Here is a 23553-nt window from a genome sequence, read left to right as displayed (position 1 = left end):
CTAACACAGCTACAAATTCCCAGAACCCTTAACATACTACAATTCCCATAATTCTTTGGGTGAAGCCATGTGCTTTAAAAATACATTGGATGTGCTTCTAAGTGTATGATGTGGTTCTGAACAGCATAAGCTGGAAGAAACTGCTATACAGAGTTTAAAAAAGATGACAGAGCTTTTAAGGGCCAACCTGCACATGATGCCAGGAGATCTGGGCTGGATTTCCTACTCGTTGTCCTTTCGAAAACCAACAAAAATTTCCAGTGGGGCACAGCTTTTTCCCTGTGAGCAGTTTCTGCCATTAAAACTTCACAGGGAGCTATGTTTCGCTCCCTTTGGGTTAGAAAACAACTTGTGGGGACTTTAATTGCAAAAAAAAAATGGCGCACCAGGAAAGTGTTAAGCTCCCCCCACCTTTTCATTTATAATATATAAAAAACACACCGCACCAGGACATCTGTGTCACATGTAGCTTAGCCTCGAAGAGGAAGTGAGCACCAAGTTCCAGAAGCAACCAGAGCAAATTATTGAAAATGGGACGGGATGGGAAGACACCAAGCTTTGTTGCAAGATTAGATTGAGCAAAACAGACAGATTCAGAAGGCGCATGAGGAGGAATCTGTGAGAAGCAGCAGGAAACTGCAAGGTGGTGGAGTGGCAAGACCAACACCCTCTGCTGAAAGCTGCCAAGGGTCTTCTTGCTGGTTTGTCTGTGGAGGCATCACAACTGTGCTATCTACCCATTTGTCTCTCCACCCCTTGGGCTGGAGCCCAGTAGCAGAACTTCTGCTTTGCATGTAGAAGGTCACAGATTCAATCCCTAGCATCGTCAGGGTAGACTATCCTGAATGAGATGGAGCAGGGGTCAGACTCTGTGTAAGCCAGCTTCCGACGTTTCTAAGCAAGTCCATGTGGTGCCTCTACTTGAACTAGGGGTAGCCAACATGGTGCCTCTGCAAAGTTGCTGGACTCCCAACTCCCATAATTCCTCACCATTGGCCATGCTGGCTGGGGCAGGTGGGGTTGCAGTCCCAGCACAATGTTGGCTACCTTGTGGGTGAACCTGGGGTCAAACGTGGCCCTCTGGGCCTCTCTGGATCCTGAGACCTTCCCCATGCCACACATTCTCCAGCCATTCCCCTTCTCTCCAAGACTCGGCCCTCGGTGGCCCTGCTACACACCTTCCTTGAGGATTTTTGCCTAGCTGGAATGTGCCCCTGAACTCTGATCATGCCTCTTGCAAATGTGGATGGGGGAAATAGGGGTGTGCAAAAACTAGCCTTCCATATAAAGGTAAAAAAAATTGTATCTGTCGCTCTGTCTACTTTTGCCTCAGACTCCCATCTGCCTATGAGGTTCTGGATGCGTGCAAGATTTTGGCACTTCCAGACAGTGGCGTAGCGTGGGGGGTGCAGGGGGGGCCGGCCGCACCGGCCGCAACATCGGGGGGGGGGGCGCTCGCACTCGCAGCTCTCTGCCCCTACTAAAACCCACAGGTTAGGGGGCGCAAATTACTTGCCTTGCCCCGGGTGCTGACAACCCACGCTACGCCACTGCTTCCAGAGCTCTTCCCTTTTGGCAGGAAAAAGTAGCGTAGGACTGAATATGAATTTAAATGCAGATGGTCTAACATTGTTTCAGGCAGTATATTGCTCCCCCTCCGATTTTATCCTCCTCCGTTGGCAGGCTGTGAACTTGGGGTGTTTCCAAGGCAGATGATTCAGGCTGAGCAGGATGGTAATCTGGGGAGGTCAAACTTGATTTCACACTAATGTATAACCTCATCTCGTCCCCCCCCCCCGTGTGCATTGTGACATCGTGTCTCCCTCCCACCAATAGCGTGGTGGGTGGGAGGGGCAACAGAATGGTGTGATGTCTTCATGACCCGTGGGAAGGTTGACCAGGAAATTATGGCGGCAGAGCTGGGAGTGGAGCCACCATTTACTATAACTTCTAAGCTGGGCCCTGGAAACGTATCGAAAGATTGTTCCTATATAATGCGCAGAGGAAGCTGTAAATATGAGAAAAGGTTTTTTTGGATCAACTAATGCGAAGCAAACTCATTCCCGCACTTGCACTAACGTTGCTGTGTTTGTGATTCTACTATGCACTTCGAGACACAAAACCTTCGTCCGAGAGATCACACTCCCCTCAGTCGCCAGGGCTGGGAAGAACTTGCTGATCTAGGTGGCAGATTTCCTGCAAACGGGGGGGGGGGGGGAAGGTGGGAGGAGAGGGGAGGGATCGACAGGGACCATAAAGTGCTTCCTGGGAGATTCTGTGCTTTTTGAAAATGAGATGTTCAATTGGAGCATGGGTGCACCTTTGCCAATCCACACAGGCGAGGCTCAGCTCTTGAGCGGCTACAAGACGCTCCACCTTGAATTGTCAGTCAAGAGGTGAAAGATGGCATGAATCATCCCTTCCGAAAGATGCAAGAGCAGGATGTGATATGTATGTAACATGTAAAGGGCACCGTGCTGTGCAATGTAACTTGTGTGGCTATTTCTTTGGACTGCAACTGCAACTGTAATGCAGGTATCTTTGCATTGGTAATGGATGCTCAGGCTTGCTTTCTAAATGGTCAGAGTCCTGTCAAGGAGCAGCTGTGTGTTAAGATCGTCTCCCACTCCACCAAGCAGGCTCTTCTGGTTTGGAGACAGGACTTCCGTCGTCTGGTATCATGTACTTAAAACATTGCCAGGCTCCAAAGTAAAAAAAAACAAAACGAAAAAGCCCCTCTCGGCATATCTCCTTCACATTCTTTTAGGAAAGCAGCTCTAGAATGTTTTACACATTGCAACTAGAATGTACAATTGCAAACAAGGAAATAAAAACAAAAACCTGATTTAAACTGCATGGCACATTTCTCAGCCACCAAAGCCTGGCATGCAATCACAGAGAAGCTATAATCTGTGTACAGATCCACCTGGCATTTTCATAACTCCAGATGATGACTTTAAAATAAAACAAACAAACAAATAATAGGGGATGTCTTGTTTGTATGAGAACCGGCAGTCCTAGTAGCTTTGTTATTCCAAGGGAACTCTGGGTCGTGCCATTAAAAAGGTCGCCTACCTTTTCGCTGATGTGTATTTCCCTGTTTGTTTAATGAACAGCCAACAAGCGAAGGCCGTCAAAATGGCAAACGGGAGTCACTTCCAGTACTTTCTCAAGGTTGCACCACAGAAGTGCTGGAAGTGGGGTCAGTGCGATCCCTTGTGCTGTCTATCAGAACAAAGCACATTCGGGCATCAGTTCTGGTAAGGGGTTGTAGGGTTCAGAGGGTTGAAGGCCCAGGAGATAACAATGAGACCTACCTTCACAGAGTTGTCTGGATGGGAGACCAGCTGTTCTGCTCTCTTCAGAGGACAAGGAAGATACAGCAGCTGAAAACATGGACAAACCCAATCACTGGCTCTAATTGGAGGGGGTGGGTATGACGGGCAAACTCTTGACTCTTCGGGGCCAAAGTGGACATGATGGCGAATGTGTTATTTGCTGCTGAGAGCAGCCATCTTGTATCTCTGGGCGGGAGGGACTGCATCCCCAGGGAACAACCCCTAACCCCTCTCTGGCCTTGAGTGTGTTTGTCTGGCTGAAAGTACAACAACAACAACATATTATTTATACCCCAGCCACTCTGGGCGGCTTCTAACAAAATATTAAAATACAGCAATCCATCAAACATTAGAAGCTTCCCTAAACAGGGCTGCCTTCAGATGTCTTCTAAAAGTCTGGTAGTTGTTGTTCTCTTTGACATCTGGTGGGATGTCCACAGGGCGGGTGCCACTACCGAGAAGGCCCTCTGCCTGGTTCCCTGTAACTTGGCTTCTCGCAGTGAGGGAACCGCCAGAAGGCCCTCGGCACTGGACCTCGGTGTCCGGGTAGAACGATGGGGGTGGAGAACCTCCTTCAGATATACTGGTACTCTGATCATGCCTGGATATAGGATAGAGAAGGTTGTGTGGGTGTAATAGAAGCTAGCCTACTGTACGTACAAAGGTGATGTTTGCATTCATTGCCCTGCCCACCTTTGCCTCTGGCCCCACCCAACACAGTCTTCAGTCAGTGCTGAAATAGGTCCTCCAACGTTCTTGCATCTCCTCCTGTCCAGCAGAAGATACCTGGCAGGGCATTGTTTCGCCCAAGAGGCTACACCCTCATGGTGACCAGCAGCCAATGAACTGCTGCAGCGGAATGGGAGTGTGGAAAGATGGCGTCATGGCTGGGGTTCTTGCTACCAGCCATGTGGACTCTTGCTACCACCAGCAGCCACACATTCCTCATGTTCTCTAGTCGGGCTTCAGAAAGAGGAAGAAAATTATACATGGATCTTTATAGCCCACTGTATCCAATGTTCAAGGGAACTGACGCGGCATAAAAATATTCTAAAAACCCAACACAGTGCCCAAATATGTCTAAAACCAAACCCTGCAAAAAAGCATCTAGCTGAAAAGAAAACCCTGAACTATATCATTGCACTTCCAAAATATAGTAAGATGCATTTGCATTGCTTAAGTGAGTGTAAAAGGGAGGCTACATTTCCGCACCTATCAAAGAAATTTCTTCCAGAGCCTTGCAACAACTATTAATGCCTTGCAGTGCAATCATAGAATGTAGAATTGGAAGGGACCCTGAGGATCATCTAGTCCAGCCCCCTGCAATGCAAGAATATGCAGCTGTCCTATATGGGGATCAAACCTGCAACCTTGGCGTTCTCAGCACCATGCTCTAGCCAACTGAGCTTATCCACTCAGAAGTAAGTCCAATGTAGTCCAATGGAATTTACTCTCAGGTTAACAGTTCGTTTCCAGGCCCAGCTGAAGGTGCCTAAATGACTCAGGCCCCAAATACTTGAAAGACCGCCTCCTTCCCTACAGACCTTCTCCACCCTCAGAAGCTCAGGGGGTTCTGGCCTGGGAGAGGGTATCTCCTAAGTGGTCCTAAGAATGCCTCCCCATAAAGATGCATCTGACACCTTCATTTTACAGGTGTAAATAAAGGTAAAGGTAAAGGACCCCTGGATGGTTAAGTCCAGTCAAAGGCGACTGTGGGGTTGCAGCACTATACAGGTGTATAATGAAGGTGTCAGATCTCTAAGATTCAGGCAGATGGCTAGGACATCTCAGAAGGGCCCTTGCACAAATGCACATGTGTGCAATGGTAGTGTGCTGGTCCCATGGGCTACCTGAGAGGAGGAGGAGGAGGAGTTTGAGGAGTTTGGATTTGATATCCCGCTTTATCACTACCCGAAGGAGTCTCAAAGCGGCTAACATTCTCCTTTCCCTTCCTCCCCCACAACAAACACTCTGTGAGGTGAGTGGGGCTGAGAGACTTCTCTGAAGTGTGACTGGCCCAAGGTCACCCAGCAGCTGCATGTGGAGGAGCGGAGACGCGAACCCGGTTCCCCAGATTACGAGCCTATTGCTCTTAACCACGCGAGATCCAAGTCCGGTCGAGGTCCAAGTCTGGTCAGTGGTCAGAAGTGCAACGTGGAGGCAGTCTGTAGTAGCTGAAGCTGAGTGCAGGGCAGGGAGTCAGGTGAAGTCAGGATGCAAGCATGCAAGCAGGGAGCCAGGGCGGGTCAGGAGCTCAGGCAGGAAAGCAGGACAGGGTTCAGGCAGGAACTAGCAACCAACAATGTTGCTCCCACAACCTGGGACTGGGACTGGCCAGCTTTTATCTGCCCCGAGGCATAGGGCGGCCCCGATCCTCCAGTGACTCGCCTCTCCTGGCCTGGAGGCGAGCACTCCTCCTGCAGGAACTTAGCTCCCTCCACCTCTCTGCCCTGAGCCTCTATAGCTCAGGAGAGGCTGGAGGGTTACCGGACCCAGAGGCAACCTCAGCTTCCCCTGACGGGGCTGAGAGTGAAGCACCTGCAGGCAATGGGTCCTCCATCACCTCAGCGAGCCAGAGCAGACTCAGCTGATGCCTGCACCTGAGGATTCAGCACAGGTGAGGACCTTCAGGCTCATGCCCCAGCCCCGGCTCAGCTGGTTCTGGAGGCGGGGAATCCTGTGCAGGCTGGGATCCCTCAGGTTCAGCATCCGAGTCCAAATCCGAATGTTCGTTTTGGGCTTCTCTGAAGTACATAAAGCCAAGAAGCAGGCAGGAGGAGGAGCGGCCTGCAATGGCACCCACCTCAGAGGTGCAGGAACTGTGCTCCGGCTGAAAGAAAGAAAAGAAAAAAAAAGCACTGGCTACAGCCCAGAGGTTGGTTTGAAGGTCATTTGTCACTAGCCCTGAACAAATAACCATGCAGTCTTAATGGGAAAATGATGTCTCAGTGAGAAAATCCGATTGACTGAATTGTTTCATTCCAGGAATGCATCAAAGCCACACACTAGACTTGCCAACTGCTGCTGCTTCTAGTAGCATGCGCCCATCTAGTCATGTGCCCATCATGCTCGAGTTAGCCATGCTCGTGGCACTGATGTGAAATTTCACATTTCCGCCAATTCTGGACTCCAAGTCGGGGGAAACGCTGCAAGAAATGTTGCTAGGGGGGAAAAACTTCACCGAAATTATCTGCAGGTCACATGGTGAGATTTAATTCAGGAGGGCGTACCATTACCGATGTGTGACAGGCCCAGTTAAATGAATAGCTGGTTCTTCACCTGTCAGAAGTATGTGCCTGAGATTTAGGTGTTCCAGTTTCAGTTTGAAATAGCTAATATGGGTGAGGTTCTGAGGCACTTGAAGAGGGGAAGTTCTGGCCTGGAATGGTGTGTAGTGCCGGTGAACAGCTGGACCTTCTGCATTCACTAGTGCAGAATTTTTGGAGGAACAAATTACCTCAAGTGTGATTTGCTTTGATTCGTCACTCCTCAAAAGATCCGAATTGCTAGTCCTGGGTTCAAAGTCACAGGAACGTTAGTCTCAAGACCCTTCCCTCAGGATAGAAAATCTGCCACCTGTGCCAGTTATAGACTTATTTTTCCCCATAAAATTTATATAACGCTTGATTGTAGAAAATCTCAAAGCAGTCACTGTAGAGGGGGTTAAGTTACAACAACTCATTGAGCTGTTGGGCTGTATATCTTCCTTGTGGGGTCTACAACCCCTCAAGACCCCTCAAGTGAGTTTTGATGGGTGGTGAGACATTTGGGTTAGTGTGTTGTTTCAGGAGGTGTGAAATAGAGAGATTCAGATAAGATTTACTCAGAGTAGACCCATTGAAATCAATGGACCTAACTTTGTCATGTTCATTCATTTTGATGGGTCTACTCTGAACAATGCCATCCATTAAATATGAATCAAACGGGATTCCCCCACCATCCCTACAGGCGGTCCCATTTTCGACACCGAAGGTAACTTGAAAGTTATTATTATTAAATGCATTTATATCCTGCTTTTCTCCCAAACTCGGATACAAGGTGGCTTACAACATTTAAAAACATTGTTATAAAATTCAGAATAATAAAACAAACCAGTTAAATAACAAATAGTAATTAACTGATAAATTAATTAATAAATTAAGTATTTGTTAATAAATTAACAAATAGTTAAAATACATTGAAACACATTTTGAACCAGCATTACCATTTGCCCTGGCAATAGTCCAGTGCTCAGCTGTGACTGTGCCTTAGTTTTCTGAATAAGAAGGTTTTAGCCTGTTGGTGGAAGGATAACTCCCAATCATATGGACGTATGATCATCTATTCTCCAGACTGATTTATAACATAGTTTATGTTTCCAATACAGCCACCAGATTCTAAAGAACGGAATGCTTTAAATAAGGTAGACACCTAAATATGGAAGCTTTTAATGATTGAGATTTCGTTGTGCTCCTTTATATTTCATTGGAAGCTGCCCAGAGTGGCTGGGGTACAAGAAATGAATTTAAAAAAATAATAAAAGGTTTGCAAACAGCTACACTCTTGGTCCCCTGTGGCAAGCATGAATCAATTCTGGGTGATGAGATGCAGAAGGGTCTCTCTATGGGAAGAGACTAGAGTTCATTCCCTGCTTTTCCCTGTACAGTACCGGTATTTTAAATAGGCTAATGATGCTTCATCCATTCTAGTATATACTAATGCCAGCTCCAAACTTTCCATACTTGTCCTTATGTAGCAAAACCCACTAGGGCACAAGCAAGGAAACCTGGCAGACTCTGAGGTATGCCCATGGGGTTTTTTATTTTAAAAAGTGGGCAAAAATACCAGTGAGAACATGGGGTGCTGACTGACTGTTGGGAGGCGAGGAGGAAAGCTGCAGGAATATAATGGAGCGGGTGGAACTCTGGTTGGGGAAAACTCAGCAACATTTTGTTGCAGTTCCTTTTTTGACATTAACAATGTTTGACTCTGTGAGAAGGCTGGCTTTTATTTAATTAGGAAAAACACACACATATACAGTGGTACCTCAGGTTACATACGCTTCAGGTTACAGACTCCTCTAACCCAGAAATAGTGCTTCAGGTTAAGAACTTTGCTTCAGGATGAGAACAGAAATTGTGCTGCGGCAGCGCGGCGGCAGCAGGAGTCCCCATTAACTAAAGTGGTGCTTCAGGTTAAGAACAGTTTCAGGTTAAGTACGGACCTCCGGAACGAATTAAGTACTTAACCCGAGGTACCACTGTAGACTGCTTAATCCACATGACCTGGAAGCTGTCTGCGGACAAACGCTGGCTCCCTCAGCCTATAGAGCGAGATGAGCGCCGCAACCCCAGAGTCGTCCGTGACTGGACGTAACGGTCAGGGGTACCTTTATCTTTACCTTTATAAACCAGTAACAACAACAACAGCTGCCCATGCCCACGCCATCTGAACACTTTTGCTCTCTTCCTGTTTCTTCTTCGGCGATCACTCATAGCCAAGTAAGATTGTCTTCCATAAACACGATTTTAACAATGAGTCTGTAAGTGACTGTGGAGGCCAATTCTGGATCCACACGACATTGGTTTTCAGGTGGGAGTTGATCATGGTTTGGATTTGCCAAGTGTGCCTTCCTCCCAGCAGCGGCGTAGCGTGGGTTATCAGCACCCGGGGCAAGGCAAGTAATTTGCGCCCCCTAACCCGGGGCAAGGCAAGTACAGTAATTTACTCTCCCAAGCAGCAGCAGCAGCAGCAGCGAGGCTTCTCTTTCCCCCGCGCTCTCCTGGAGCTGCCTCTTTTCTTTCCTTTTTTCCCTTTCTCCAAGGCTTTTCGCTTTCTCTCCTTAATTGATTCCTCCTCCACACCGCAGCGTTTCCTAGCTGCTTCCCCCCCCTTCCCCTCTCTCTCCTCCTCGCTCTGCTTGCCTTGCCCTGCACCGGCAGCAGCAGGCGCAGCCAGACCCCCGCCAGCCAGCCCGCCCGCCCGCCCACCCGGCTTCCTCTCCTTTTTTTGCCCGCGGCAGAAGGCTTCGCTCTCCCCCTTCCGCGACCTCCTCGCCAAGCCGAGCGAGCGCGGGCTCCCTAACCCGTGGATTTTAGTAGGGGCAGAGAGCTGCTAGTGCGAGCGCGCCCCCGCCCATGTTGCGCCCGGTGCGGCCGGCCCCCCTGGCACCCCCCACGCTACGCCACTGCCTCCCAGCATGTTTCTCCCTTGCGTCCTGAGTTCAAGTGTCTTCAAAGCCCATGACACCTTTGGAAAAGGCTGTTCTCCAATTGGAGCGCTTGCAGGCCAGTGTTTCCCAATTGTTGGTGTTTATACTACATTTTTTTTTTTAGATTTGCCTTGAGACAGGCTTTAAATCTCTTTTGTCTCTGATAGGATGGTATCCAGCTGAGAGTAAAAATTTTCTTTAACCTCTTCATCGGCATCCAGTGTTGGTGCATAGGCACTTATAATAGTTCTTACTGGTACTACATTAACTCTCCAACCAGGAATATAGGCTGGATCCAGTTATTTCAAGAGCTGCTTATCAGTTCAAGAGGTTAGATTCCTCGCTTCTGTCTGCCTTGGGCTCTATATTTTCCTCCAAGAAGCTGAAAAGAATACAATACCGCTCTTGTGAGCTCGCCATTAAGGGATTGTCTCTCCTGAACCACATGACTTGATAGGGTTCGGTCTTGTAAGGCCACTTGTTTTTCTGTGAAACTGCCATGTTAAACTTGCTTCGCTAAGGTACTTAATTGCTAAATGGCTGGAGCTTCTCCCCAGTCGCTCGGTCTGTTTGTACAGTGCACAGGCGTTTGCTCTGTACCAAACCTCCCTCCCTAGCACGATGATGTTTGAGGATGCCCTCCGGGAGGTGGATGGCTTTGGGAGATACCAGATCCTGGTCTTCTTGATGCTTTGCATTCCCAGACTGATGATCCCCATGCACTTCTTGCTCCACAATTTCATCTCTGCCTCTCCATCTCACCACTGTGCGCTTCCAGCCTTTGCTGGCACTTCCAATCTCAGCCAGGATGAGGTCTTCTCCATTGGCCTCCCAAGAGAGCCTGACGGGATACTGAGCCCCTGCAAGATGTTTTCTAGGCCACAGCTTCAGTTGCTGACAAATTCTTCCTGGGAGCTGGACAACGCCTCATCAATCCTGAGCTGCCAGCATGGCTGGGTCTACGACTCCTCACAATATGCATCAACCACGGCCACTGAGGTAAGCTTTTGTTGTACGTCTATTGCAATGAAAGGATCCGGGTGAGAAAGAGGACGAGCCCCTGTGATGCAGCCTGAAATAGCATTAGCTTTTTTTTGCTGCTGCATCACACTGTTGACTTGTGTTAAGCTTGTGGTTTACTAAGACCCCCTTTTCACATGTCAGCCAGGTGTCCTCCATTTTAAATTTGTGCAGCCAGTAAAACCTGACATTTTGTTAGCTTGGGCCCTGTTCTCCAATCTGTTAAGGTCATCTTGAATCCTGATTCTGCCCTCTGCAGCATTAGCCACCCCTCCCAGTTTGGTGCCATCTGCAAATTGGATGAGCACCCCCCAATTTGTTTTGTCATCCAAGTTGTTTATGAGGAACCATTAGAGAGCACTCTTTGGGCTTGGTTGGCTTCTCATGCAAACTACTCCAGCTGAAATCCCCTCTTCTGCCCAGCTATTCCTGTTTTGAATCTGGGCCACCTTAATTACAATCCATGATACTTCTTTCCAGTGGGATCTGGTGTGTGAGAAGAAAGGCATGAACCAGGCAATTGCTACCTTTTTCTTCATTGGTGTTACTTTGGGGTCTGTACTTTTTGGCTACTTGTCTGACAGGTGAGTAGAGTTTACTTTTGGTCTTTGGTGCATGGGCAGACAGACTTCTGGCGTGTGGGATCTACTGTGGTTCTTTTTTATTATTATTATCTCGAAGTCCACCAACAGCAGCCAGGTGGTTTGTTGGGGTGGGTCAGGGTAAAAAGCAGCATAATTATTGGAATCGAGGAATATGTTGCCTCTGGGCACATGCTCAACCCAATATTTTGTTTTCAGTATCAGGCCTGAAGGACCACAGTCCTTTCCCACACAAAAATCAACTTCTGGTTTTCACTCAAAGCTTTCTTCAACTTGGAGCCTAACTTAGATGTGTGGGGTTTTTGCCCGGGGGTGTGTGGAGATTATTTATTGTTGCTATTCTTAAACAAATGAGGATATTTGCTGATCTGCTGCAAGTGTTCTGAGAGTTGCCAGTACATCTCTGATCCACTTTTTGCCCATCTCTGCCTCACCTGTCTCACTGCCAAGTCTTAGGTAGATAAATCTTTAATTACAAAGACGTATATGAATTTTCAAACTGTACAACCTTGGACAACTACTTCCCTCCTCACCCCACCCCCCGAAACAGACAACCTTTTCCTATCAACCCTCCACGGGAATAATCCTAAACCCACCTCAATTGGAAGAAAACTTGGTGGGCACTGGGATGTATGGCGGGGAAGACATCATGGTGCCCCTGATTGCTGTTCAGAACTCCACTTCTTTTGATGCAATCAGCCCCTGAACACCTCTGCCATACATCTAAATAAAAATACTGTCTCTTTGCAGATCTAGTTCCCACTCAGTTTCTTCCCCCTCCTAATTCATTTCCTACGCCAATCCCACTCAAAATCGATATTTCTTTCAATTAATCCCATTTCTTCCATTACAAACATGCTAATAACTCCGGTTCGCTCCTCCAAAAGAAAGGTTTCCCCTGGTTGTCTCACCTCCTGGAGTTAAGCCAGATCTCTCCTTTCATTTTTTTTGAAGTTTGTGCCCAGGGCTATGCTAATGAGCTCTCTCAGTGGGTCGGGTGATGTCCCTACCCAGGCTGGCTCCAGATACTACCACAATCGCTGGACCAAGGCATGACTCCGGTCCACCTTTCCACCAAGAAGGACCGACTCTGAGAAATCAAAGTGCCATTTTGAAAAAAATATTAATGAGAATGCCTCTGCCCTTGCTCCATGAAGAAAGAAGACTATGATCTTCCAGCATAATCTGTGGAGTCAGGCCAGGAGTGGAACTCTGGAAAACTCATTTGCACACTTTCGCTGGTGCTGGATGGAGCCTTAGAACCCCTTGATTAGGTCCTGACCATCGTATTAAAGGGAGACAGGAGGGGGCAGACAGGAAGTAGAAATCAATGCATGTTGGAGATATATATATATTACTGTGCTAAAAATCAATGCACATTGATTGTTGCTGCAGTTCAGTGCGCAGCGTGCACTGAATAAAAGAGCTAAAGCTGACTAGAGGCCATTAATAACGCTATTTTTTCCAGAGATGCAGGAACTCTCCATGAACGCCTCCCTCATTCTCTTATAATTCCAATGGCGCCCACTTGAGAGGCGCCGGAACTGAATTCTAGTGAGTTCTGGCTGAGGAAAAAGCCCTAGTACCATCTCCTATTTCTTCAGAGAATTGAAAGTGGTGTTAATGGCTGCTAGCCATGATCATTTGATCCTGCAGCCAGGATTAAAGTGTAGAAACGATCTGAGAGGACTCCTGTGCTCAGAGCCTGTTTGTGGGATGAGCCCTGTGGGCAACAGGAGTGGGTAAGATAGGCCTCGGACAAGACTCTTCTTATGTAATCATGTACAAAGGAGGCATTGAGGCACCCTCCTCTCGCCATCATCTTTATCTATGGGTTTTGTAGGTTTTTTGTACTATTTCGAAAAGCTCAAATCCTCTCTATCAAGAAACAGCAGTGGGACCAACATGAAAAAGGTAACAAAAACTGCAGCATGCATGACATTGTACATTTGTCTTCCAGCAATAGTTGTTCCCGCTCTTCCCCCAAAGAATCCTGGGAAATGTAGTTTGTTAAGGGTGCCGAGAGGGTTGTTAGGATCCCTCTTCCCCTCACAGAGATATAATTCCCAGAGTCCCTGGGGAGAGGGATTGGTTCTGAAGCCACTCTAGGAATATGTTGTAGCGGCCTCTGCTTCAGAGTATCTGAAGAAGTGTGTATACACACAAAAGCTCATACCTAGAAAGCTTATACTTAGTTGGTCTTTAAGGTGCTACTGGAGTTATTTTTTAAAAAATGGGGGGCGGGGAGATTCTTTTGAAGACTGTCTTAAGACAAAAAGACTTGATTCTCTTAAGGGAGTTCTTTTTGGATCATCTTTCAATTATTATTCTTTTGTATTTCATCTTGTTATTTATTATGACTTTTTAAACAAAGTTTACCAGCTACGGCAAACTGGGGGAAATCTTCCTGGTTCTTTGTGAGATAAACCATTTCGGATGACTTGCGATGCGCTCATTTATCCACAAGAAGTCACTGTTAGCTTGTATTGAGAAGGATGGAGCGAGTGAGATATTAATGCTCAAAAGACAGCAAGGAAGCATTGGCTTCTTTTGCCCCTTATGTTCTCAACACATATAAGGAAATCCCTCTAGCAAATGATGGCCCTAGTCATTTCTCCCCCTGTCTTTCTGGGTGGGGGGTGAGCTCATTTCAAGAAGGGGAGGTAAGCAAGAAGGGGAAGCACTCGTGCCACTTCCCCAGAAACACAAAGGTATCCATGGGCCTAGGAAGGATGTCAACCCCTGTGCTAGACGAAGGCAAGCTTAGATGCTGTGAATGACATTGGAGAGATGTGCAGGCTGCGGCGGCCTTACCTGGCAAGGCAATTCTTCTGGCATTCTGACTGGAACGGAAACAGGTGCTGCTGGTTTACTTTTGGCTTCCTAGGTTTGGCCGGAGGCGGATGCTTCTGCTGTCTTTCCTTTCCACGATGTTCTTTGGGGCCCTGGCTGCGTTTTCAGAGTCTTACCTGATGTTCATCATCATGAGGTCGCTCTGTGGGATGGGACTCACAGGCGTGTCCATCATCTCCTTGATATTAGGTGAGAGGTTCCGAGATGAGAGGCGATTTCTTTCCATTTCAGGCCGGATGCCTCCGTATGTTGACACTGCAGATGGGAATAGTGATCGTGGGCACCCTATTTCTCTCTGGCCCCATCTAAACCTTACGTTTAAAGCAAGTACCACAGCATTTGAAACAGCCTTAGCTTCTCCTACAGAATCCTGGGAAATGTAGCTTTTGCTGAGAGTTGCTAGGAAAGCCCTGTTCCCCTCACAGAGCTAGAGTTCCCTCTGGAGAGGGATCAATGGTCAAACCACTCTTAGAAAGGTTGCTTTATGGCTGTCTTCCTTTTGCGAAGATTACAGTGGATGCTCGGGTTGCGAACGTGATCCGTGCGGGAGGCACGTTCGCAACCCACAGCATTTGCAACCTGTGACCTGCGCATTTGCGCATGCGTGGGCTGTGATTTGGCGCTTCTGTGCATGCGCAAAGTGCGATTTAGCGCTTCTGCCCATGTGCAAGCACCGAAACCTGGCAGTAACCTGTTCCAGTACTTCTGGGTTTGGTGTGGTGCACAACCCGAAATCACGCAGCCCAAAGCGTCTGTAACCCGAGGTATGACTGTACTAGCTGCAGCAAACTTCTGTCCCCACCCTCTGCAATCTGTTGCATCTGATCAGGATAGCATCCCGTGGGTGGCAATTTCCACCATGGATTTGAAATATGGAAGGGTCTTTGATCATAGGGAGGGAGTAGGGTGGCTTTGCTCCTCTTGCCCCACCCTAATGTTGAGCAGGGAGTGCAGCTTTGGCTGCTGAGTCGTTGCAGCTAGAGTTTATGGGGTTGACCGTGATTGTGTTGAAGGTGAACTGAGTCCAAACGTTGAGAGCTGCTGCTGTATATTAACTTCCAGCTGTAGAATGGACTGACGTCAAGCATCGCACCTTCTGCGGCACCATCAGCGGCATTTCCTGGTCTCTTGGGTACATGCTTTTGGCGCTTGTGGCCTACCTGATTCGGACGTGGCGTTGGCTCCTGTTGGCTGTCACCTCTCCCTGCCTCCTCAGCATCGTCATTTGGTGGTGAGTGACTGTGGAACTCCTCTGTTATGTATCCAGTGGTCTGGGTTTGCCTGAGCTTGAGTCTGGACTAAGGATTCAGAGCTCCTGTGTTCTGATTCGATACATGATGTCCAGTCACAGAACATTCAGAATTTGGGCCTCTGCCATTGGCCCTTGAACTCTTAGTCGTGATTCACAGCTTGGAAGTTTAGGCAGCCAATCACGTTGGGAGTGGGAGTGGCCCAGGCTTTCAGGAATGTATATAAGCAGTTGCTTTGCCCCTGTTTCTCAGTTATGTAGTTCAATTAAGGTTCTTGCTGTTATCACTGCATCTTGCCTCATGGGAACCTACCTACACTTCATCCTCCAAACCCTAATATTCACCAAGGACTTTGAAAGGTTTCCTGCACACTCAACCACATCTTGTCAGCTATGTCCTTTCTTCAACTTCCCTAGGTTCTTCTTTCTTGTACTCTTTACCTCTTCTTCCTGGTAACTTTGAGAACCAAAGTGTCAATGCCACTCACCCTATCTTGCCTTGACTGCTCGCAGGAGCTCACAGGGGCAGGAGTGTGTGCATAGAGATGATGTTTTCCTCATCTGCAGCAATCCCAGATGCAGCAACCCCACTTGATCTACAAAATGCCTTGTTTGTCCCTTGCCAGGTGGCTCCCAGAATCTGCCCGGTGGCTCTTGACAAAGAAGGAGGTGGAGGCAGCGCATGGCTATCTTTCCAGATGTGCCAAAGTCAATGGCAAGAAAGAGTTTGACTCCAAGATAACTCCAGACGTGAGTGCAAGGGGTCTTGCAGCACCTCAGGTGCAGTGATGGACCTCTAGAAAACAACCACAACGAGTAAGACCCGCAACAAAATGATGTGGTGTGGAGGGTTCCTGCTCAGGGTTCCAACAAGCCAGCCAATCTAGTACTCTGTTATCTCTCTTTTCCTGTCTTCCATGCTTGCCCTCCAATAGGTGGCTCAGTGGTAGAGCACTTGCCTACCATGCAACAAGGCTCCAGGTTCAATCCCCGACCTCTCCAGGTCAGGCTGAGACCCTGGAGAGCTGAAGCCTGCTTGTGTAGGCGATGCTAGTCAATTTGTATATATTTATACACAGTATTTATAGCCCGCTCTTCATTGAGTGTTTCCAGTCCTAGAGCTGGGAACCAAGCCATAAAAACAAAGAGCGAAAAGCGACACACCAAATTACAAAATCATATAAACAGGTTCAACCAACAACAACTTGACCCTTCCACCACCTAGGTGGACCAATGACCTGACTCAGCGTAAGGAGTCTTCCTAAGCTCCCACAGCTAGCCTTCTGTACCCGTCAAATGCTCAAAACTCCGTAATATGGCTCAGTTTGGGATCCCTCCCTCAAAATTTATTTTTCATGCTTCTGTAGGCTTTGGGGGTTCTCTGAAGCATGCTGACAATCTCCCTCATGTGCACAGATGGTACCATCTTGGCTACATAATCATAGAATCATAGAATTGTAGAGTTGGAAGGGACCCAAAGGGTCTAGTCCAACCCCCTGCCTCCATCCTAGGAGAATGAGTTCCTCTCTGATGTCATGATGGGATCTAGCCTTTGCAAAACAGCACTGAGGGGTATTTTCCCTCTTCCTTTGCGGTGAATGTAGGTCCTGCGGAGGACACTGAACATAGAGGAGTCAAGGACCTATTTCTACTGGCACCTGGTGAAGACTCCCAAGCTGAGGAAGACCACCTTGTGTTCTGTCATCGTATGGTATTAACAAAAACTGATGACTGTGCTTATTTCCCGACTTTGAAAGAGATGGAGCCAGTTTTCTTTCTTGGAAGGCGTTGCAGTTAATTGTGGTGGGAATTAAGCTGCAGAGTAACATTATCTGTAGACAGGCTTTCCTATGTTGGTTTTTTTTTTGGAAGTCAGATTAGATGTTTATTGTCTTCCTTGGGCGAGTGTGCAATATTTTACATCAAAGGAGGAATGCAAACCATCGTATTGCTGTGCTTTCTCCGGTGTCAACATATATTTTCCAAATGCTAGTTTGCGGTGATTTATGAAACTCCCACCACAAATGGCGCACGGTTCCTTCAGATGTCATCTCGCTTTGTAATGCTACCTCAACTGGGAATGAGTAATTCCAAATGACTGTTGACATAGTTGGTGGCTTTGTGCAATCCTGACTCTCTGGAACTTTACAGCCCCAATGGAACTGGTCTTTCCCCTGCACACGAAAACACAAACACACACACATACCTGAGCAGTGAGCCTGGAGAAACTAACAAGTTTTGGACTGGAGTTTATTGCGTACGTTTTCCACTGTTTGCAATTCCATTTCATTTGCGTAGCCCAGGTAGTATTACCCTCAAACAACATCAATTCCGGTCCTCCCCCTCCCCATAAAGTCGCATAAATCTGATAAATTAGGGGAAATTGGGCTCTGAACTGCTGCACTCACCTTATTTGTTTTGGTGTTTGGGGGCATTGCCCAAAGCAATAACCCAGCACTAGACAGGATTGCTCTCTCTACACATCAACTAGCAATGGACAGATGCACAAGGGAACTCTGTGTACCTGAGCCCAGCACTAATCAGGGTCTCTCCCTCTCCTCTGCACTCACACATTGACTGATGCGAGGGAGAGCGACTCTGCTGAGTCCCGCAGGGAGTTCGTTCACACACACAAACTGAGCAAGATTTGGACTGGTGGGCAGGACACCTGTCAATCACGTGATGCCGTAATATCATCACGCGATTGCCCATCCACTTGTCAACTTTGGCTTGCAAGGGCTGATCCTGATATTCCTAGCTGCTGAACCTAAGTCGTCTCTCTTTTCCTTGCAGGTTTGGTGTAGCGTTCACCTATTACGGCATCAGTCTAAACATCAGCGGTTTCAGCTTGGATCCGTACGTGACACATTTTATCTTTGGGGCCATTGAGATCCCTGCCAAAGTCAGTGTGTATGTTGTCTTGGACCGCATCGGCCGCAGGCATTGTCAGGCATGGACTCTGATTGGAACAGGAGGCATGATTGCTTTGAATGCAGCCATCCCTGCAGGTGAGAGGCTCATCTGGCTGGTTCTACAGCATCACTGAGCATCCTCCTAGTCATTACGTGAGCTGCAGCAGCATCACTTGCCTCCTGGGGCTCCTTCAGAAGACGTTGAGGAGCCATCCTTGATTTCTTTGCACAAAGATTACGCGGAGGTTGTACTCTTTTTTTGCACATTCATCCCGGTTTAACACTGAGATCCAGCGCCGAGGGCCTTCTGGCGGTTCCCTCACTGCGAGAAGTGAGGATACAGGGAACCAGGCAGAGGGCCTTCTCAGTAGTGGCACCCGCCCTGTGGAACGCCCTCCCACCAAATGTCAAGGAAATAAGCAACTATCCTACTTTTAAAAGACAACTGAAGGCAGCCCTGTTTAGGGAAGTTTTTAATGTTTAATGCTGTATTGTGTTTTTTATATTCGATTGGGAGCCGCCCAGAGTGGCTGGGGAAACCCAGCCAGATGGGCAGGATACAAATAATAAATTATTATTATTATTATTATTATTATTATTAATCTTCCCATCCATTTACCCTTATCCTACACCTTTTGGTACATTTCCCTAGCTACGAAAAGTCTTTTATTTACTTAAAGGTGGATCTGTTGCCAGAGCATCAGAGTGTTGCATAAACCTACATTTCCAGTATGCCCTTAAATCTTCATGCCTGCTGTTTCTTCCTCCCTCAGAGCATGGGCATCTCCGATCGGCAGTGGCCATCTTGGGCAAGGGTTTCTCTGAAGCCTCTTTCACCACCGTCTTCCTCTACACAGCTGAACTTTTCCCAACGGTGGTCAGGTAAGTGGCTTGGGCTCCAATCAGACCCACTGGGGGTGGTTGTTGTTGCTTTTTACAAACTTATTGATATCCAGTGACTTCCCTTCTTGTCTTCCCATGGTTCATTTTCTATCTCTCCCATTCCTGCATTTCTAATACTATAACCATTCAAGTCAGTGTTGCATTTTTACACCATTCAAACATTAATTACGCTGTGTTGAATTTATCTTAATGCTGCCAGCATTTTCAGTTGTGTACAATTATTTTCCACATATTCAATAAATGTTTTCCGCTTCTCTTTAAGTATATGTTCTTCTTGCTCCCTTATTCCATGTGTTAAATCTGCAAGTTCTGCATATTCTAACATCTTAAGTTGCCAATCCTCTTTTTCTGGGACCTCGCTCATTTTCCATTTTGGGGCTAACGAAACTCGGGCTGCTGTTTTTGCATACATATATAGGCTTTTCTGACACCTAGGAATTTCTCTCAGGGCTATTTCCAAGAAAAAGGACTCTGGTCTTTTGGGGAAAGTAATTTTAAACATTTTTTTCAACTCATTATAAATCATTCCCCAATATTCTTTTACCTTTTTACATGTCCACCACATATGAAAAAGGTCCCCTCCCTTTCTTTACATTTCCAACACATATCGGATTGTACTTTATACATCTTAGCCAACCTGCTCAGAGTTAGGTACCATCTATGAATCATTCCATAGTTTCAGTGTGTAACATGCAGTAAATTTCAAATCACTTTTCCAGAGTTTCTCCCAGTGGTTTAAATCTATAATGTGTCCTATATCCATTGTCCAGTGTGTCATTGAAGCTTTGACTAGCTCGTCTCCCCCCCCCCCCATTCTAATAGAAGATTATACATTCTAGACAAAGGTTTATCCTTTTTTGTAATAGTTCTTTTTCAAATTGTGAGCTTTGGTCCAAAAACCCCTCTTTTTTTTTGTCTAACTTGAACATATCATGTACCTGATGATGATGTAATCTGTAACTTGGCTCCTTAAGTTTTCCATAGGTTTCAGTCTGGATTCCCTCCCTGTAAATTCCAGCAAATCCCTGTATGCCACCCATTGTCTATCCATATTAACTCTCTTAATTGAAATTTTTCAATAGGGAATAACCATAAGGGTGTTTTTCTTTCTAGCAAATTTTTATATTTATCCCAAACTCTGTTCATAAAACTCTTATAAATTTTAGCTTCCCCATACCAAAGACATGCATGCCAGCCAAATTTAAAATCATGGCCTTCCAGGTCTGAAATATTTGCATTATCCAATACAATCCATTCTTTTAACCAACACAAACAAGCTGCCTCATTATACAGTTGCAGATCTGGCAGGGCAAAGCCTCATTTCCCTTTTATATCTATCAAAATTTTATGTTTAATTCTAGGCTTTCCTTCCTACCAGATAAATTTAGAAATACCCACCTTCCACATAAAGCAAAATCTTTGGGGATTTCTTCTGAGGCTACATTTCCCAAATCTTCTTCAAAAGAACCAAATACAGACCCATGCTTGATTTGTGCTGGAATCCAAGGCTGTTACTAAAGAAGAAGCAAGATCTGTTGGGGTGTGAATGCTGTCAGCCCCTCCATCTTAGGCTCAGGTTGTACAAATGTGCAAATAAAGCCATATATCCTAAAGACATCACAGTCTCCACTGACCGTCATTCCAAGGAAACCAAACTCTGGGAAAGTGCCTGGAACCCCTTGAACCTCTCACTGCTCAGAGACTGGGATGGAGTGTAACAGTTTGATGGATTTATCTCCAATTGAAATTGTTTTGCGTTACCTTTGCAGGCAGAGTGGTGTTGGCTGCTGTTCATTCATAGCACGGTTGGCCAGCTCCATAGCTCCTCTGATCATGCTGCTAGATGACACCTGGAGATACCTTCCTCCCTTGATATTCAGTGTGGTGGCACTGGTGTCTGGGACGGTGGCCTTTCTGCTAACAGAGACAACCAACATCCAGTTGCCAGAGACTATCGAAGATGTGGAAGATGGGAGGTGAGTGACGTAGACACACAAGGCACATCACTTGAATAAAGCTTTCCACTTCAAAGAGGGAAGCAGTCAGATATCAGCAGGTCCCCCCCCCCCAAACTGGTTCCTCCAGACTGTCAACATTTTGAGGGAGGGATTCTGGTGCATGTCAAATATTTAGACTTCCACCATGACACTGGATTAAAGTCCTTTGCCATTTTAGCATAACAAGTTGACTTCAAAACAATGGCAGTGGACTTTTTGCGATTTGGAAAGTAATGTACTGGAAAAGGTGGGATGAGAGAAAGATTAATGGGAATACATATAAACACTGTAGAAGCAAGTCAGGGTGGATGCTCATTGTTGCAGACAAACAAATCAGAACAAATACTCAACATAGGTTGGACTATAACCTGCAAGGAAGCTTAGTGCAAGCGAAGCAGGGTGAACGCTCAGTGATCAGGCCATTTGGAGGAAACCCTAAGTGTAGATCTAGGCGGCATCTATGCCGTATACTTAAAGGGCATTTCCTCGCTCAAAGAATCCTGGGAACTGTAGTTTATGGTCGTGTGGCGCTGTGGGTTAAACCCACAGAACGCTGCTGATCAGAAAGTCGGCGGTTCGAATCCCCGCATCGGGGTGAGTTCCTGTTGCTTAGTCCCTGCTCCTACCAACCTAGCAGTCGAAAGCAGGTCAAAGTGCAAGTAGATAAATAGGTACCGCTCCGGCGGGAAGGTAAACGGTGTTTCCGTGCACTGCTCTGGTTCGCCAGAAGCGGCTTAGTCATGCTGGCCACATGACCCGGAAGCTGTATGCTGGCTCCCTCGGCCAATAAAGCGAGATGAGCGCCGCAACCCCAGAATCCGCCACGACTAGACCTAATGGTCAGGGGTCCCTTTCCTTTACCTTTAAATTAGAGCTGTGTGCAAGATAAACTACAGCTCCCAGTATCCCAGCTCCCGTATCTGAAGAAGTGTGCAAGCACACGAAAGCTTATACCAAGAACAAACTTAGTTGGTCTCTAAGGTGCTACTGGACATTTTTTTAAAAAAAACTTTTATATACAGTGGTACCTCGGGTTACACATGCTTCAGGTTACACACGCTTCAGGTTACATACGCTTCAGGTTACAGACTCCGCTAACCCAGAAATAGTACCTCGGGTTAAGAACTTTGCTTCAGGATGAGAACAGAAATCGTGCTCTGGCGGCGCGGCAGCAGGAGGCCCCATTAGCTAAAGTGGTGCTTAAGGTTAAGAACAGTTTCAGGTTAAGAACGGACCTCCGGAACGAATTAAGGACTTAACCCAAGGTACCACTGTATTTCGACTGTGTCAGACCAACACGGCTACCTACCTGAATACAGCTCCCAGGATTCTTGGGGGGGCAGGGGGACTGTTCTTTAAATGCACGGTATTCATGCAGCCCAAGTACATTTCTGAACGCAATTCAAAGTACTGGTGCTCACCATTAAAAACTCCCCCCCACCCCGGAACCAAACCTGGTATCTTGAAGAATGCTTTTCCTTCTACTAACCTGTATTAAGGTCATTTTGAGAGTCTCTCTGCCAGGTGCTCCTTCATCTAAGGCAAGACAGGGGGTGACAAGAAAGAGGGTCTTCTTGACTGCAGAGCCTCATTTGTGAAAAATATTTCCCCAGAAAGGTTTGCCTGGTGTGAACATTCCTGTCTGGAGATATATAGCCTCTGGATAGCCATGAGGGGACAGGTGATGGAGTCGTTGAGGTGCAAAGGGAGGTGGGAGGAAGGAGCTTGGCAGGCAGAGTGAGCAGGGGCAGCAGCCCCTAGCCATTAATATGTCCATAAGGTATTTCCTAATCAGAATACCTAATTCGCATTTGATGTTGAATATTCAGATATCCCCTCTGCCATAAGTGAGCAAGCACGACAAATCTGTGCGGGAGGCTAAAGAGATAGAGGCGTACTTGTGAGATCTTAGAGCCTTCAGACCTCAGGGACCAGAGCAGAGCTTTATTCCATCATCTCTCTCGCTTGTCTTCAGAAACAAAAAGGCATTGGGAACCCAAGTACACGGACAAGGCATGGATGGAGCAATCCCTCTTGGGCTGATGAGTCAAACTGGCACAGATGCTCCCCTCTCTCAGCAACAGGAAGCCAGCACTGAGTGCAACGGGAAACAACACTGTAATCAGACATTGCTGGCCAACGGAATGGACGCTGCTGGATGCTCGGAAAAAGTCTGATATAATGGGAACTGGGTGTTAATTGGAGCTGAAAGCCAATAAGAGGATAACACTGTCGTGAAGTTAAATGCCACCGTATGACATTTTAGTTTGTTTTCAGCTTTCAGAGAGGGCCGAATCTGATACACTTACCCTATTTGCCGACATGTGTGATGAAATAAAGCGTTTGGGATATATTGTGCCTGCTAGACAGGTGTGATTGTGTGTGTGTTTGTGAACAGGAAGAGGGTAAAATCCCCAATAAATTTAGAAGCACTGACTCCCAAGTCTTCCTCCTCATTTGCTGCCCTTTTCGCTATGCTTGGACTCCGC

General features: G+C 47.0%; 1 protein-coding gene across 2 annotated transcripts; it reads left to right on the top strand.

Moving 5' to 3' along the window:
- The first annotated feature begins 9829 nt into the window (after nt 1-9829).
- Nucleotides 9830-23429, top strand: LOC308472905 (solute carrier family 22 member 7-like). Of its 2 annotated transcripts, none has more exons than XM_080998167.1 (10): nt 9830-10527; nt 11029-11132; nt 14038-14192; nt 15066-15234; nt 15879-16002; nt 16857-16963; nt 18046-18260; nt 18938-19046; nt 20837-21043; nt 22894-23033. In XM_080998167.1, the coding sequence occupies exons 1-10, from the start codon at nt 10150-10152 to the stop codon at nt 22913-22915; spliced, it is 1590 nt and encodes a 529-aa protein (XP_080854293.1). In that variant the 5' UTR covers nt 9830-10149; the 3' UTR covers nt 22916-23033. The 2 variants fall into 2 exon arrangements, with proteins under 2 accessions (XP_080854293.1, XP_080854292.1); XM_080998166.1 differs by lacking the exon at nt 22894-23033 and adding an exon at nt 23040-23429 and having other exon boundaries at nt 9850-10527.
- Nucleotides 23430-23553: the final 124 nt, after the last annotated feature.

Source organism: Podarcis pityusensis (genome assembly GCF_964106645.2).
Source record: "Podarcis pityusensis genome assembly, chromosome: 3".
Lineage (NCBI taxonomy): Eukaryota > Metazoa > Chordata > Lepidosauria > Squamata > Lacertidae > Podarcis > Podarcis pityusensis.
This window is presented reverse-complemented; position numbering and strand designations above follow the sequence as displayed.